This window comes from Cryptomeria japonica, chromosome 5 (genome assembly GCF_030272615.1).
Source record: "Cryptomeria japonica chromosome 5, Sugi_1.0, whole genome shotgun sequence".
Lineage (NCBI taxonomy): Eukaryota > Viridiplantae > Streptophyta > Pinopsida > Cupressales > Cupressaceae > Cryptomeria > Cryptomeria japonica.
The window spans coordinates 178,812,652-178,832,327 of NC_081409.1; the positions used below are offsets into that span (position 1 = coordinate 178,812,652).

At 32.9% G+C, this 19,676-nt stretch overlaps 1 protein-coding gene across 1 annotated transcript; it reads right to left on the reverse strand.

The window, feature by feature from the left end:
• Positions 1–16,602: 16,602 nt before the first annotated feature.
• LOC131073270 (uncharacterized) lies at positions 16,603–18,468 on the reverse strand. The gene is made up of 3 exons (XM_058009678.1): positions 17,887–18,468; positions 17,580–17,633; positions 16,603–16,866 (listed from the first exon to the last, which is right to left on the reverse strand). The coding sequence occupies exons 1-3, from the start codon at positions 18,292–18,294 to the stop codon at positions 16,804–16,806; spliced, it is 525 nt and encodes a 174-aa protein (XP_057865661.1). The 5' UTR covers positions 18,295–18,468; the 3' UTR covers positions 16,603–16,803.
• Between the last annotated feature and the right edge of the window lie 1,208 nt (positions 18,469–19,676).

A 19,676-nucleotide genomic window follows, 5' to 3' on the forward strand; every position in this document is an offset into this window, starting at 1 on the left:
ATAATGTGAAAAATTGACCAGTAACATTAAAAACCACTCAATCAACATAATAGTCAAAACTAAAACAATGGTGAAACATGGATGGGAACTACACTCCCTCCCTCCGTTTTGTATATGATCCATGACACTGAACTTTCCTATCCAAATTGAGTGGGTACTTGTCTAGAGTAAAAACTTGCTTGTCTCCATCAAAAAGATTGACTTTCACCTCTCACAAGCATTGGAGGAAACAAGCCATTGACAATGAAGCTCACAAATAATTTATTGTCTTCTGCCCCAATTCATAATTTCTATATATATACTTGCAATTTGCCAGATGACCCGAAAGTCCTTTGAGGCGTGAGTGGCCTGGCACTTCTTGTCTGGTGTTAATACTGCCATGGCGCCAACTTAGTTATGACAGGCAAGAGAAATGTTGCGGTGACACATTTTAACAGAAAGAAAGAATGCATGTGGGAAGGACAGTCCCATCATGAGTTGTGACCATCTGCTCTGTCTTCATTTGCTTCCCACTCGCCTTACACAGTACACACCATGTGCTGCCCTGCCTGTCTGTATTCACAAACGTTCAAAAGTCAGCTGAATGATATCCCACTTCTCCTTGACCTTTGATAAACTTAAGAGCTGGTTTGGCATGGACTTTCCTCCTCAGCTTTGGAAGCTTCTTTTTCAACCATCTTTGGAAGGTTAAGATTAAATCTACTATCCAATGTGGCTGGCTTTAGTGGTGTTTGGGTTATCAAGATCTTTTTAGAGGGTCATTTTCATTTAATGTTTAGTTATCTAAAACGTTTCTTATGATTAGTTCAATATCTTGAAAGCATATTTTTGTAGGCTTGTTCTCAAGATCAAGGTGAATGGAAGTGGATTCAATCATTTTGTTCTAAGATTAAAGATAATGGAAGTGGTTTCGATCTTTCTTCCTGATTCTTTTTTCAACCATCTTTGGAAGGCCTAGATTCAACCTAATTTGGCTGGCTTTAGTGGTGTTGGTTTATCAAGACCTTCTTAGAGGGGAACTTCCACATCATATAATGTTTAGTTATCCAAAGACGTGTCTTTTGATTGACTCAATATCTTAAAAGCATATTTTTTTTAGGTTCGTTCTTGAAATGAAAGTGAATGGAAGTAGATTCAATCTTTTTCTCACTATCATTACCATCTTCAAACTATCAAATAGAGAGTTATGCTCTTTAGTGGTGTTGATTAATGACTGGAACATCATTTGATGTTTAGTTATCTTAAGTACATGTCTTATGATTAGCTCAATACCTTGAAAGCATATTTTCATAGACTTGTTCTCAAGATCAAAGTGAATGGAAGTGGATTCAATCCTTTTCTCCCTATCATCACCATCTTCAATCCATCACATGGAGGGTTACTCTCTTTAGTGGTGTTGATTAATGGATAGAATATATAATTTTATCTAGACTTAATTTAAAGTTTGTTTTTCTATATATATCATTTTACGATGATCTCTTATCATAAGGTTTTTCTTATTATTTTCTTGTATTGTAGAATATCTGAACTCAACATCATTTAGGTGCCTACAAAATGGACTTTGTCATTTTATGAAGTGTACACTTCTCATGTGAGAAGTGTACGATCTTACATCATCTTATATATTGATCTACTTATAGACAGAGATGGTTACTCTTCAGTTTATTAGTGGGCCTCTCTTAGGGCATGTCCCCATGCTGCTGCTTAGCTTATTTTGGCTAGCAGCAACTGCTCAGCTTTTTTAGGAGTAATTTGTGGAGCAGGTGGCCCCATGGAAAGTAAAATTGCTGCTTACTTTTATGCAATCATCTTAAATTATTTTTTAAGAAATTATTAGTAATATTTTTCAAATAAAAATTGTAGGCAAAATTGTAGGCAAATAGGATGGAGAGGAAACAAATATGGTAAAGCCACATGTTTATTTTTTCAATAAGCAACCACTGCTTATTTAAGCAACTGCTGCTCCACCAAAATAGGGGAAGATTCCAATTTATCCTTTTGCCTAATTAAAATTTTACATGGGAACACTTTGGGTGCTTAAATTTAAGCAGAAAATGTTGATAAGCGGTTGCATGGGGACATGAGGTTATGCATGAGCTAGTGGGTTTTAGTTATCTTGCTCCTTTTCTTATTTTTAATTTTTTTTTGCATTGCCATTAATTGACATGATGGATGAGAGGTGTAGATGTTTTAAACTAGGTTTCTCTTCAATTGAAAAGTAATTCTCCTTCTCCTCTTGGTATAGTGGTGTGTGCTTCATGTTTTTTAAATGGTCAAACAAGAGGATATTTTAAGGCCTTGAAACTTGTGATATTTTGGTGTCACCATTCAGATGATTTGTGAATACTCGACAACCACCTTTTTTTATTGTAAACCACCATTAAAATTTATTTTCCAATCTTTTATTTTTTAATAATGGTACAGGTGGATTTTTGAAAAGAAGCAAACCCTTTAACAAAAGGAAAAAGATAAAAGGAGAAAGATAATGTGATAAAACTGACAAAACAACAAAAAAAACACCACTACAACTTTTTTACATGAACAAACAAATAGCAAATACCAAGTAGGAAAACCACCCACATGCTAAAGGACAATAACAAAATAATACATAATCATGATCTAACTTTCTAATATAAAAATATATAGTTAATAGGTGAGTAGCCCTCTCAATGATATACATAAGAAACCTTCTCTTAGCATGACCTCCTATCTCTTCAATGGTCAAAATCTACCCATTCTTTCATTGATGAGTATCTAAAGATCAAAACTTTTCCATTTAAAAACAAAAGATAAATTCAAACACTATTTTAATTTGATGTATTTCAATATCAATTACTTCACTATAACAATAATAAATATTTTTTTTTAACAATAAAATCACATTTTTTACAATAAAACCACATCCACTCACAAGATTATTATCTTTGTTAAAAGTACCAATCAAATTGTATGGTATCTAACTACTACATACTCACCCTTGATTACTATTTCAAAATTTGTAGCTCTGATATAGACATAAATCTATTTTAGATGTATGTGATTATAATTTAAGAGTTACTTTTAATTTTTCAAATGAAAACAATAAGTAAAGATCAAATATTATAGGATATATTTATACATGTTAATTGTTAATTAAATAATTTTAAAATTAAATTTATTTTAGTTTACAAATTAATGTAATTTTTTTTGCAAATATGTATTAAAGACATCTATTGTAATTATAATTAATATGAGATTTTTTTTTTTCAAAGATAAATTTGATGATATTTTTAATAATTGAATAGTTTTGATTAGATAAGTATGGGAAAGGGTTTGGATGTGTTACAATATAAACAATCTTAAAGGCAAGCAACACTAGTCTCACCTGTTGTGAGACTTAAAAACCCAACCAAAGACAAAAATGCTTTTGACCAAAGAAAAATAATGGATGGGATACAAGGGTCCCAACCCTATACTAAATAATTCTCTTTCACAACACTAGAAAGAGTATGAGATGAGGTAGAAGGACCTTTCCTCCTTCGACCAACTATAGTCCAAGTTATATTATAATCAAAGATTGCACTACAAAAGGAAACAAAAGGTGAACCCCTCATTAGGGGACCAACAAAAACAAAAGGGGAACACCAAGATGACAAGGTGAAAGACAATCATCAACCATATAAGAAGAGTAAAGCTAAGAGGGAGTCATTGATACAAAAAGAGTAGAACATGAAGTAAGAGGAACCTCAATAGGGACCTCAAGACACAACACAACCGCACCGAAAGTAAGATGCTCATCAAAATCCTAGGAGGTGTCATCCTTTGAAGAAACTAGATCTTGGACAATCAACTGGTCATCCTTAACATTCTTCTACCAAGTAGCAATTACTTTATGATGCGAAAGAGAGCAATCTGAAGCCAAGTGACCGATAGCGAAGCAACAATGACATCTAAAGGGGAGGCCCTCATAATCTAGCGGTTGCATCTAAGGCCTATCCCCAACCATTAAAACCACATCCCCCAGAAGAGACTTGGAGATGTCAATATTCGCCAAAATTAATAAATGAATTATTATATGTTAAATTTGTGTATAACTAGTTTTTTAGAAAAATAATAAAGAGATTCAAATATTTTATTTCTATTTTTAAATTATTAGAAAAAGTATGTATCTATAACACACAACATAAATTAGTATGGATTAAATATATTTTTTAACATTCCATAATATTTTTGTGAAATATATCAAGGGAAGGTTACTCATTAAAATTTTAGGTGGTTTTCAATTTTTTTTGTAGATTTTCTATACAAAGAAAACAATTATAAGAAACCAATTTCACAAAGAAAAAAATAGTTCAAATCCATAATTTAAATATAAATAAATAAACAAAATTATTAAGTAGCAAGAATAATTCCAATGTTAGATGAAAGAATCTTGTGCATTAAGTAGTTTTACAAGACTTGGACTTGTCGGTTTTACAAGACTTGGACTTGTCGTAGACTTAGCAAGTTGATTCTTGACTCGGACTTGGACTTGGTATCTAGACTCAATACAAACTCAAAAAATTGAAAAACCAATAGATTTATAAGAATTTAAGTCTTCTTTCATGCATCCTTTAATAAACAAACCTTAAAGACACAATAACCTCATCAAATAGAAGCTACTTTGATCACATACACAAGTATACATCGATCACACAAGTCTAATTGCAAATTTTAGTTGAAGGAAAGAACACATTTAGATATATAAATATTGTCAAACTCATTGAATATGAAATCTATGATATCAAACCAAATATCAAAACTGAAAATATGTCTATGGCTTAGAGGAGCCAACATTACTCATACCAACGTCACCACTAGTCATGCGTTGGTGGCAAAGATAGGTCCTAGATAATGATGTAGCCATAATATTTGTTTGTCTCAATGACTACTGTTTTTTTTAGGTGAGTAGTTATTATTAAAGGTTTCTTAAAGCCTTCAAGCTCATTAACAAACAAGAATAGTTAAGTAAAAAGATAAATGGTTGTTCTAGTTTAACCTTAGCTAGGATATTAATAGATGTGATTGTTTAATGAGTTGTTTGTGCAAGGTATCATTGACATTTTTGCATTATGAAAAAGACATTTCTTGCCAACTATGACTTAGCCTGTATTGTCCTTGTATACTAAAAACATTGCACAATGTATGAAACAAAGATAATCTTTGATTGTGGCTTTGACTCTGAAGATGCAGAAATTTGCAACAAGGGATATGTATTTTGTAAATTTTATGATCATGATTCATAATTGGCCTATTACTTGCTTAGACTTATAGTTTGATGGGGGTTTGGGGGCAACATCCAATGAGATCAAGGGGTAGCACCCCTTGTGAGGATTTGGGGTGGTGCCTCTAGTAGGGTTGATGATCAATACCTCTTGTGGGGTTGAGGGTAGCACCCTTGATGTGTTCCCTGTTGCGATATACAAGGTTGAGAGGCATAGCCCTTGCCACCAATCCCATAAAGACCTTGAAAACCATGAAGTCCTTCATGGTGCACACGATTTTCATATTTTTTGGTAAATCCTAGATGAGTATGTCATAAACCAAACAAACATTGAAAGGTTGCAAGTTTTTTTTTTGAAAGTAACTAAAACGGCCATGTCTATCTTGGTGAACTCACGTAGAATTAACGAATTTGTCGAGTCTCTTAGACTAGACAAGTTTGGTGAGTCTCCCAGACTTTGTGAGTCATGCGAGTACTCAGCAACTGCATCTTTCAAACTCACTGAGGGTCACTCGCCTTTGAACTTGCTGAGTCTAGAGAATCCTAGCAAGTCTTGTAACACTAGCATTAAGACTATCCCACCCTCCACTTGACAAATGTTTATTATTGTCAATCATCATACAAGTGGATCTACAAATACTCAACAGATATTTTATTTTAAATAGTAATAAGATTTATATTTTTACAATTACAAAATTGTGAAAGTAAAATTTAAAAGAAAAGTAAACCAAAAGGGAGCTGATAATATGTAGCCTTTTGAAGATAAAATTTAATTGATAAAACCTTAATTCTGATATTAAAGAATCAAAGTACAGATATTCTGAGACTATGAACAAATCTAAACCACCATTTAGAAAGACTGCGGGATGGTCCTTTTCTATCATACATTTGGCACTTCTTTAGCTTACATCATACTCTTCTCAACACCCACCGAGGAGAGACGTACCAAGCCCATTCTCTGATTGCAGTTATTTGCTTCTAACTTTACAATATATTTCTTACTTGCTGTCTTCTTCTGAGCTGCTCCGTTTACTCTAAAACTCTATCAAAATATGGCTGCATGCAACAGAAGAATTTGTTCTCATTAGATCAATATGTAATTTCACAGATTCATTTTCTTACATCAGTGTGCTCAAATTCAAGAAATCTTAACCATAATAATCACAGTGCCTAGATTATTCGTTCCAAAGAGTTCATATATGCAATGCAATCTCCACAACTTCTCTGAATTTGTGCGTGCAAATAAAATATTGCGAGATTTGAAAAATGGATGAGAAACATCTGACTGTAGAAAAAAATTACATGAAATAGATACATGAAATCTATGTGATGATGGATCGTCATATAGATACTCTCTCATTCTGATGATGGGTCATAGTATGTGATCTGAAACGTTGATCAAATTTAGAAATTACAAGTTATCAATATGAAATCTAATCATACAGTATATATATAAATATATTGAGAGATTTTGCATCATTGGTTATGAGGGACTGCAAGGCCTTAAAAGGCATACTCGTCAAGAAAAAAATTGATTATGGTCTTTTATTTTGCATGATGTTTGAGGTTATTATACATCTTAAATACCTCAAACATCTTAAATCAATATTGTGCTTATTACCCTCTTTCTGATGACAGATTGCTGAATGTAATCTAAAATATCAATAAAAAAACATTCATAACTGATTCTAAAACAATCTTTTAGATAGATTTATGATATTCCATGGTTTCTTTAACAGACTGTAGAACCCTTACTTCAACATCCACAATAGATTCCCCACCATTGACTTCACCTTTCACAAGCCTGCTCTGCCTTGAAGGGCATTGATCCGGTTATATATAAAAGATGTATTTGTATAAGAGGACATGTATTGAAGATTCTGTATTGATCCTCATCCAAGACCCTCAAATTTCAATACTAGAGATTTCAAATGTCAAAAACATTTAACTTAAATTTCAACTGGGCTGCTGCAATCAGTGGTTTTCTTAATTGATATACCTAGGTTAATAAAAATGCTAAAGTAAAAAGTCTACCTCTGAGCTCTGGACAGAAGAGCTTGCAGTGCATTGAAGAGAAGATCAAATCTCAGCCTCCTCCCTATATTCAACTCTTCTGAGCTTACATTTTCTAGGATTCCCATCTGTAAAGTAACAAGATGAATAATGATCCAAATCCCTTCGTCTACCATGTAAACATCTTATTCTTGTTGGATATGATGCAGAGGTTTGCTGTTCTTGTTCATTGTCAGGCAAAGGCAGCTGCTGGGGACCAGATGAAGCATCTGAGATCATTGAGGACTCCTCCTCTGTATTTACTGCATTGCCTGATGCCTTCTTAAAACTTGTAGACACACTATCAAAGTGGGTGGTACTTTTATAAGTAGATGATTTGTCCAAATACCTTGTCCATCCGACTCAGGTATGTTTTTACTACTACACAATATATCTGCAGCTATATTTGCAGATATATAGATATAGAAGTAGTTTTCAGCTGGAATGGAAGAGACTCTGTAACACTCAACTATCCCTTATACACCTACTATAAGTATGGCTCATTATACTACAAGCAAATAAATTGTGGTCTATATTTCTAAACCCAAATCCTAGCAATTCACAAGCCAAGGATTGCATCTGAATCCTTTTACACACTTACCATCTGATCTTTCAGATGTCCTAAACAGTTCTTTTGTCCTTAAGTTACCGTCTAGCCCTAATTTTTATCAGAATTTTGGCTTTGGACCTTACTTTAATCCAATCTTTTCTGTTTTTCAGTTTACAATGAAAGTAAAGATTTAAATTTCAGTGTTCTAATGTTGAGAACTACTCTAACATATGTTTCCTTGAAATCAGGTTGTTTATTTTTTCATGAATGCACAAATATATACTAACATATATACATTGCCATACATTCTGACCATTGTTCTACGAATTCACATCTATTTATTTCAAATGATAAATAAAAGTACGATTCCCTACTTGGTAAACCACGACAGTTTGTGATGAAAACTCAGTGAAGAATGATAAAAAATGATGATGAAATCTCTCTAGTCAAAGCATACGTACTGGTGTAGTTTCTCTCTATGCCTGCTACAAGACTCTTATTTCTTTAATGATAGCCTTCTATAGTCCTCCTATGCTTCTCAAATCACCATTGATAGCCAAAGTGCTACTCAAAAGTTGTGATGAACTTGAATGCAAGTCTGGTAAAATTCATGTCGAATAAGGAAAAATGCTTTGTTTGTTTATGTTGTCTAGTGAACATTGGTTTCAAAGGAAATTGGAATCTTGTGCGTGTGTGTGCATTTTCATATTATTCATATGTATATACATGAACTTATTGTCATATGTCATATGTGTATATATGTGTGATGTATGTATGCACATATATATGTATGTATATATATATGCACATACACATACATATATATGCATGCTTTTTACATGCACGTATATGTATGAATAATATGAAAATATGTGCATGTATATGTACTATACATGTACATATATGTACGTATATGTACGTATATACATGTATATAATGTTATAGACATGTATATACACATTATATGGGTATATAAATATGCCTACACATGCACACATTTTCATATTATCCATACATATATGTGCATGAGCATATATGAAACATAATCATTTTAAGGAAATCAAAGATAGCAATTTCATTTCCATAGAAAATAGGCATGTACCTGTTATCAAAACAAAACATACAAGAGTGAATAAAATGGTATGCAAATTTATCTCATTTTTAATTAATTGAAAAAATGACATAATGGTTATATGTGTATATTATCAAATCATTCATAAACGATCCATTATGTCATTCAAATGTAAGTTCTACATGAAACTGCGTGGTGTGTGCAATAGGTATCCATCATGTCCATCCTTTACCAAATGGCTAGACTCATTTCCTCAACCATTTTCCCACCCTCAAGACTCATACTTTCGCTCAATCACATTCATTTGTACTTCAATAGATTAGCTCTCAAAACTATAAGCAAAATATGCACATGATAGGAAAACATAACAATATCATAATTTGTTCATTATCTTTTCATTTGCATTTTAAATACAACATTATTTCTAACATATTTAATCATTTTAAATTAATAAAAGTTAACTAATTAATATCAAAATCAAAATTATTTCATAAATTTAATCAAACCCAAAAGATGAGATGTGACAATTCTTCAAGGATTTAGAAGATGATTCCACTGTGATTTAAGAATATTGGTTGGAACTTGACTATACAAAACCACATTAGAAATTACACTAACCTGTTAATTACAAAAATTATAAGCAAAGAGTAAAATAAACATGTTATGGAAGGATGAATCTATATAATGGCTTAAGGATTTTATATAGGCCTCGATAGAACTTGGGCCATGTAAAACAAGGTAAAGGGGAGTGAAACCTTCACATGTAGTTCGGATTGGTTGAGCTTCATTTGTTCATAAAGAAATATTGAGTTTTATCTTTACCAACTTATTGAAATATAGGAAAGGTACTTTCTTTATCTTTCGAAGACTCACCCTCTCAAAAAAAGAAAAGAAATAATGGATTTTAAGGAGTTTATTTAAAATCAAACTCAAGTAGCTTTGCTCATTCAACAATATCATTTAACACTTAAAATGTTGATAATGTAAATGCAAGACTATTGACATTAAATGTTGATAATGCGAAAGCACATGCCATTGACATTAAAGACCACCTAAACAAAACAATATGATAAAATAACTAAAATGACGGTGAAACACAAATGACAACTTCATCATTAGTCTCTTAAATTGATAATGTAAACACAAGAACTAAAAAGATGGTGATACATACATGACAACTTTTCATTAAATTCTGTAATTGACAATATAAATGTAAGATTATTGATACTATGATGATGTGAAAAAATAGGCCAATAACATTAAAAACCACCCAAACAACATAATAGACAAAACCTAGAGAACAATGGTGAAACATGGATGACAACTACACTCCCTCCCTTTTGTATATGATCCATGAAACTGAACTTTCCTATCCCAATTGAGTGAATACTTGTCTAGACTAAAAACTTGCTTGTCTCCATCAAAAAGGTGTTGACTTTCACCTCTCACAAGCATACCACATTGAAGGGACAAAAGCATTGACAATGAATCTCAAGACAATTGGCATTAAACGTTGATACAGTGAAAGCACATGACATTGACATTAAAGACTACCCAAACAAAACAACATGATAAAAAGCTAAGACGATAGTGAAACACACATGACAACTTCATCATTAAACTCTTACATTGACAATATAAATACAAGTATTATTATATGAAAACATAGATTAGCAACATTAAAAACCACCCAAACAACACAATAGACAAAACTAAAACAGCGAGGAAACATGAATGACAACTAAACTCCTCCCCTTTTGTATAGGATCCATGAAACTGAACTTTGGGCACTTGTCTAGAGTAAAAACTTGCTTGTCTCCATCAAAAAGATTGACTTTCACCTCTCACAAGCATTGGAGGAAACAAACCATTGACAATGAAACTCTCAAATCATTTACTGTCTTCTTCCCCAATTCACAATTTATATATATATATTTGTGATTTGCCAGATGACCCCAAAGTCCTTTGAGGCGTGAGCGGTCCGGCACTTCCTGTCTGGTGTTAATACTGCCATGGCGCCAACTTTAGTTATGACAGGCAAGAGAAATGTTGTGAGCAAGAAAAAAAAGAATGCATGTGGGAAGGACAGTCCCATCATGAGTTGTGAGCATCCGCTCTGTCTTCATTTGCTTCCCACTCGCCTTACACAGTACACACCATGTGCTGCCCTGCCTGTCTGTATTCACAAATGTTCAAAAGTCAGCTGAATGTTTTTCCACTTCTCCTTGACCTTTGATAAACTTAAGAGTTGGTTTGGCATGGACTTTCCTCCTTAGCTGTGAAAGCTTCTTTTTTCAACCATCTCTGGAAGGTTAAGATTAAATCCAATTTGGCTGGCTTTAGTGGTGTTTGGGTTATCAAGATCTTTTTAGAGGGGAATTTTTCCATCATTTAATGTTTAGTTATATCTAAAATGTGACTTATGATTGTCTTCATATCTTGAAAGCATATTTTCATAGGGTTGTTTCCAAGATCAAAGCGGATTCGATCTCTTTGTTCTCGAGATTAAATTTAATGGGAGTGGATTCAATATTTCTTCCCGATTTTTTTTCAACCATCTTTGGAAGGTCAAGATTCAACCCATTTTGACTGGCTTTAGTGGTGTTGGGTTATCAAGATCTTCTTCAAGTGGAATTTCCACATCAATATCTTGAAGCATATTTTTATAGGCTTGTTCTCAAGATGAAAGTGAATGGAAGTGTATTCAATCATCTCCCCCCTATCATTACTATATTCAAACAATCAAATGGAGAGTTACACACTTTAGTGGTTTTTAATGATGACTGGAACATCTCATATTTAGTTATCCTAAATACATGTGTTATGATTGTCTCAATACCTTGGAAGCATATTTTTATAGGTTTCTTCTCAAGATCAAAGTGAATGGAGGTGGATTCAATATTTTTCTCCCTATCATTACAATCTTCAAATCATCACATTGGAGAGTTACTCTTTTTAGTGGTGTTGATTAATGGCTGGAACATATGATTTTATCTAGAATTAATTTGAAGTTTATCTATCTATATATACCGTTTTATGATGGTCTCTTATCATAGGATTACTCCTGATGAGCATTGCATGTTCTTACATCATCTTATTTACGGATCTATGTATAGGAAGAAATGTCTACTTTTTAGTTTCAACATCCTTAATATTTGCTCAACTATAAGAGGAGAAAAAATTGTACCATGAATAATATGCAACTTAAGATTCCTCTCCACACCTCTCAATGAATGGGCCCTTGAAATCACAACATAAGCACTTTCAAAGTCATTTGAACTTTGCAAGTTTTTTCTTCCCTCCCAATAAAGAGGGTGGACTTTAATGAACACTTAGAAGAATTGTCCCACCATATTAGTGGGCCTCTCTTATGCATGGGCTAGTGGGTTTTAGTCATCTTGCTCCTTTTCTTATGTGTATTTTTGCAGTGGTTCTTGAGGGCATTAATTGACATGATGGATGAGAGGGTCTAGATCTTTCAAAGTGGGATTTGAAGCCCTAAAAACTTGTGATATTTGAAAGCCTCAAAACTTGTCAAATGAGATGATATTACAAAAAAGTGGGTCTAGATCATATTACAAGTACAAAAAAATGAAGCACATGGATGAGAGGGTCTAGATTTTTTGTAATTGTCAAATGAGATGATATTTTAAGGCCTCAAAACTCGTGATATTTTGGTGTTGTCATTGGGATGATTTGTGAATACTTGACAACCACCATTTTTTTATTGTAAATCATCATTAGAATTTATTCTCTAATCTTTTTTTTTAATGGTAAAGGTTGATTTTTGAAAGGACCCAAATCCTTTAACAAAAGGAGAAAGATAAGGTGATAAAGCCCAACAAAGCAATGAAAAACAATCAACACTACAATTGCTTTACATGAACAAACAAATAGAAAAGACCAAGTGAGAAAACCACGCACACACTAAAAAGAAATAACAAAATAGTAAATAATCATTATCTAACTTTCTAATAAAAAATATTTAAATAAGTGAATCACCCTCTCAATGATATACATACAAAACCTTCTCATAACATGACCTCTTATGTCTTCAATAGATCAAAATGTACCCCTCTTTCCTTGATAACTATTTCAAAGATCAAAACTTTTCCATTGAAAAGCAAAAAAATAAATTCAAACACTATTTTAAATTCACATATTTCAATATAAATTACTTCTATCATAACAATAATGATTTTTTATTTTTTTAAATAAAACCAAAACCACTCACAAGAATATTATGTTTATGTTTATTAAGAGTACCTATCACATTGTATGGTATCTAACTACTCTATGCTCACCCTTCATTAATATTTCAAATCCTTTAGCTCCTAATAGACATCAAATATATTTTAAATGTATGTGCTCACTATTCAAGAGTTAAATTTTAATTTTTAAAATGAAAATAACAAATTAAATTAAATATTATAAGATATATTTATAAAAGTTAATTGTTGAATAAATAATTTTAAATTTAAATTTAAGTTTGATTTTTAAAATGAAATACAAATAAATATAAAACTTGAATGTAATCTTATTTTATTGTATTGATTAATGTAATTTATTTTTTAAATATGTTCTAAAGATATTTATTGTAATTATAGTTAATATGAGATTTTAAAAAATAAATAAATTAGATAATATTTTTAATAATTGAATTATTTTGATTAGGTAATTATTGGAAAGGGTCTATATCTATTACACTAAAAGCAATTTTAAAGATAAGCAAGACTAGTCTCATGAATTGTGAGACTAGGAAAACCAACCAAAGACAAAAATGCTTTTGATCGAAGGAAAAAACATATGGGAAACAAGGGTCCCAACCCTATACTAAAGACTTCTCTTTCACAACACTAGAAAGAGTATTGAAAGAGGTACAAGGACCTTTCCTTCTACAAAAACTATAGTCCAAGCAATACTATCATCCAAGATCCCACTACAAGGGGAAACAAGTGGCTCCCCTCGCCCACCCCATTAGGTAACCAACAACAAACAAAAGGGGAACAACAAGATGGCAAGGAAAAAGGTAGTCATTGACCATATAAGAAGACTGAAGCTAAGAGGGAGTCATTGGTGCAACAAGAGTAGAACACCTACCAAGACAAACTTCAACAAGGACCTTAAGGCACAACACAACCACACCATAAGCAAGACAGTCAACAAAATCTTGAGAGAAGCCATCCTTTGAAGAGATTGGATCCTGGACAATCAAGTGGTCATCCTTAGCATTCTTCCACCGAGTAGCAATTCCTTTTTGACACAAAATAGAACAATCCAAAGCAATAATGACATTTAAAGGGGAGGTGCTCATAATCTAGTGGCTGCATTCAAGGCCCATCCCCAATCATCAAAACCACATCCCCATGACGAGACTTAGAGATGTCAATGTCCACCAAAATTAATAATTGAACTGTTATTTATTAAATTTGGATTTAAATAGTATTTAAGATAAATAATAAAGAAATACAATTTAAAAAAAAAAATTAATAGGAAAAAATATTTATATATAACACATAATAAAAATTAATATTAATCCAGTTGAACTTTAAACTTCAAGTTGAAATGCCTATTTTTTGACAGGCAAGATGTAATAAGTTTTTTCATACTTTTAAGTATGGGGGGTGGATGTGTGGGTGTTGGTTAGTTTTGAAATCTAGCTTTTGGGAGGGTGGTGATGGTAGTGTCATGGATGTCTTGTTTTGGGAGTTTTTTGATAGTTCATTATCTTTCCGAAGTTGTAATGCTTATATCTCAATTAGATAAAAATATATATTTTACCGATAATTTTTTTTTTAATATGAATTAAATAATTTTTTTAAGATTCCATAATATTTTTGTGAAATATATAAATGGAAGATTACTTATTAAATTTTTAGGTCATTCTAAAAAAAAAAATTAGTTTTTTTTAATAGTCTTTAAAATAAGAAAAACATTTATAACAAGACCAATTTCACAAAGGAAAAATAAGTTGGAATTCATAAATAATAAAAAAGAAAAAAAGAAAATTATAAAGTAGCAAGAACAATTCTAATATTGGACAAAGGAAGGAATCATGTGCATTAAGCAGTGTTACGAGACTTGGACTCACCTTAAACTTGGCAAGCTATTTCCCGACTCATACTTGGACTCAACATCTAGACTTAATGTAGATTCAAAAAATTGAAAAAGTAAGATATTTTTAAGGATTTAAAAGTTGTTTCATGCATCCTTTAATAAACAAACCTTAAAGACACAATAACCTCATCAAATAGAAGCTACTTTGATCACATACAAGTATACATCGATCACATAACTATAAACACAAATTCTAGCTTAAGGAAATAACCCATTTAGATATATAAATATTGTCAAACTCGTGAAATATGAAAACCATTTCATTGAAACTAATACCAAATAAGTCTTTGGCTAAGAGGTGCCCCCATTACTCATCCCAATATCATGGCAAGTCACATGTTGGTGTCTAAGATAGGTCTTGGATGATGATGTAGCCATGATATTTGCTTGTGTCTCAATGACTAGTGTGTATATTCAAGTGAGGAATATATTATTAAAGTTTTTTTGAAGCCTTCAAGTTCATTAACAAAGAGGAATAGTTAAGTAAGAAGATAAATGGTTATGTTCTAGTTTAACCTTATCTAGGATATGAATAGATATGACTGTTCAATGAGTTGTTTGTGCAAGGCATGATTGACATTTTTGCATTTTGAAAATGGCATTTCTTGCCCACTATGAATTAACTTGTATTCAACAATGCAATGATTGTAGCATACCAAGTTCGCTTATGTTAGTCCTTCTATACTAAAAAGGTTGTGTAATGTATGAAACACTTGGTAATCTTTGATTGTGACTTTGACTGTGAAGATGTAGAGATTTGCAACAGGGGACATGCATTTTGTAGATTTTATGATCATGATTCATCATTGGCCTATCACTTGCTTAGACTTATAGTTTGATGGGTGTTTGGGGGCAACATCCCAATGAGGTCGAGGGGCAACATCCCTTGTGAGGGTTTGGGGCAGTGCCTCCAGCGGGGTTGAGGGGCGACACTCCTCATGGGGTTTGGGGGTGGCACCCTTGATGTGTTCCTTGTCGTGATATAGGGTGAGGTTGAGAGACAAAGCCCTCGCCACCAAGCCCAAATGAAGACCATCAAAACCAAAGACCTTCATCGTGCACACCATTTTCATGTTTTTTTTGTAAATCCTAGATGAGCATGTCATAAACCAAACAAACAATGAAAAGTTGTAAGTTTTTTCTTAAAAAGTAACTAGAGTGACCAAGTCTATCTTGGCTCACCTAGAATCAGTGATTTTGGTGAATCTTCTAGACTAGACAAGTTTGGCAAGTCTCCTAGACTTCGTGAGTCTTGTGAGTACTCTACATCTATGTTTTTCAAACTTGCAGAGGGTCGCTCGCCTTGGGACTTGCTAAGTATAAGGAATCCTAGTGAATCTTGTAACAATAGCATTAAGACTACCCCACCCTCCACTTGACACATTTTTATTATTGTCCAATCATCAAACAATCGGATCTGCAAATCCTCAACAGATATTTTATTTTAAATAATAATAAGGTTTATATTTTTATAACTACAAAATTATGAAAGTAAAATATAAAAGAAAAGTAAAACAAAAGGAAGCTGATAATATGTAGTCTTTTGAAGATAATATTTAATTCATAAAACATCTAATCTAATAATATTAAAGAATCAAAAGTACAGATATTCTGAGAATGAACAAATCTAAGCCACCATTTAGAAAGAGTGCTGGATGGTCCTTTTCTATCATACATTTGTCACTTCTTAGCTTACACAATACTCTCAACATCCAATGAGGAGAGAGAGACGCCAAGCCTATTCTCTGATTGCAGTTTTTGCTTCTAACTTTACAATGTATTACTTGCTGTCTTCTTCTTCTTCTGGACTGCTCCATTCACTCTAAAACATGGCTGCATGCAACAGAAGAATTTGTTCTCATTAGATCAATATGTAATTTTACAGATTCATTTTCTTATGTGTGTTCAAATTCAAGAAATCTTACTAGAATAATCAGAGTGTCTAGATTATTCGTTCCAAAGAGTTCATATATCCAATGCAATCTCCACAACTTCTCTGAATTTGTGCAAGATTTGAAAAACGGATGATAATCATCTGAATATATAAAAAAATCTACTTGAAAATTCATATCAGATCTGTCTCAGTTGATATAAAAAAACCACTTAATAAATCTTAATAGATACTTGAAATCTATGTGATCCTATCATAAATTCTCTCATTCTGATAATAGATCACAGATTGTGATCCGAAACATTGATACAAAAAAATCTCACAGAATCAAATCAGAAATTGCAAATTATCAACATGAAAAGTAGTTATGCAGTATACATATATGTGATTTTGCATCATTGGTTATCAGGGACTGCAAGGTCATCAAGGAAAAAATTATTTAAGGTCTCTCATTCTACATGATGTTTGAGGTTATTACACGTCTTAAATGAATATTGTGCTTATTACTCTCCTCTTTCTGATGATATATTGCTAAGTGTAATCTAAAATGTCGATACAAAAACATACATAACTGATTCTAAAACAATCTTTTAGATAGATTTATGATATTGGATGCTGACATCTTGGGTTTCTTAACGGACTGGAGAACTCTTACCTCAACATCTACAAGAGATTCCCCACCATTGACTTCACCTTTCACAAGCCTGCTCTGCCATGAAGGACATTGATCCAGTTATATATAAAACATGTATTTGTATCAGAGGACGTGTATTGAATATTCTGTATTCATCCTCATAAAGACCCTCAAACTTAAATACTAGAGATTTCAAAGGTCAAAATCATTTAACTTAAATTTCAACTGGGTCGCTGCAATCAGTTGTTTTCTTATTTGATATTCCTAGGCTAATAGATTTCTTATTTGATATTCCTAGGCTAAAAGAAATGCTAAAGTAAAAATCTACCTCTGAGCTCTGGACAGAAGAGCTTGCAGTGTCTTGAAGAGAAGAACAAATCTCAGCCTCCTCCCTATATTCAATCCTTCTGAGCTTACATTTTCTAGGATTCCCATCTGTAAAGGAACAAGATGAAACATGATCCAAATCCCTTTGTCTACCATGTAAACATCTTATTCTTGTTGGATATGATGCAGAGGCTTGGTGTTCTTGCTCATTGTCAGGCAAAGGCAGCTGCTGGGGACCAGATGAAGCATCTGAGGTCATAGAGGATTCCTCTTCTCTATTTCCTGCATTACCTGATGCCTTCTTAAAACTTGTAGACACAGTACTAAAGTGGGTGGTACTTTTATAAGTAGATGATTTGTCCAAATACTTTGTCCATCCAGACTCAGATATGTTTTTACTACTACACATTGTGTCTGCAGCTATATAGATATAGAAGTAGTTTTCAGCTGGAATGGAAGAGACTCTGTAACACTCATCGACTGTTCCTCATACAACTACTATGGCTCAGCATACTACAAGCAAAGAAATTGTGGTCCATATATCTACACCCAAAGCCTAGCAATTCATATGGCAAGGATTATAACTCAATCCTCTTACACACTTACCCTCTGATCTTTCAGCTGTCCTACACCATTTAGCCCTAATTTTTATCAAATTTTGTCTTTGGACCCACTCAACAGTAATAAACAAAACTAATAATCATTCTCTGTCATGATCCAACCTATTCCATCTACTTCTGGTACATAAACCCATCTGCTGAAAGCTGTTCTTATTATTGCCAGTACTATGAAGATGACCTATAAATTTGGATTCTTATAGGAAATTAACTAACCCCTGAATCATCGCTGCGATAAACTGATCCACTGAAGGGGAAATATATTTAAGAAAATTAACAGTGTTTATTCATTACCCTTAGGTGGAACCAAATGAGCTTGTACAACTCGGGTGCCTTTGGAAAGGGTTTGCTTTTCACATACGGTAGGATAAGGTACAAACAAGCAACAAAAAAGCAAAGTAAAAATAGGACGTGTCTATTTTGGTTCCAAAACGATTACGAAGAGTGTTAGTAGTGTGTTTTACACTGTCGATTTTGCAATTAACAGCTGCGATTGACTAACCTGTCGCTAACACGCTGTACGAAAGGTCCATTTTAGAGCCAGAATAGACACAGCCATAAAAAATAGCAGATCTATAAATGTTCTAACATAAAGCAAAGTAAAAATACGGGAATAGCACCAATAGTTAACATAGTTCCAATACCCTTACACTTATTGCCATATTGATCCCCCAATAGACATCATAGTGAAAACACCATTAATAAATTTGTTTTGTCCCAATAGCCGATCATTTTTTGTAATTTTTTGTTCATAATTGGCCCATTTGTGCACCACTATTGGAACATTTGTGCAAAACTATTGGAACATTTGTCAACAAGTACTGGCGATTTTGAGTGGACGGTTACTGGAACATCTTTAGTTAGGTATCGTGCGACACTTTGAAATGTGTACTTTTTGACCTTTGTGCGCATAATTGATTCCACAACGTACATCGTTACTACCCAGAAGCCAAATCAATAGCTATAAGCAGTTAAGTCGCATACAACGACAACTAAAAAAGAAAATCAAAATCCGATGCACCGTTTAGGATCTGTGGGTGCGTGAAATTAGCTATGACGGCTATTGGTTCTCTTCCCTTAGCAGTTCTAGAAATCTACAAGTTTAACCAACTTAAATTCAAGCGTTTAGGGTTTTAACTAATAAAATTGAAACTGAAGGCACAAGTTAGACTCT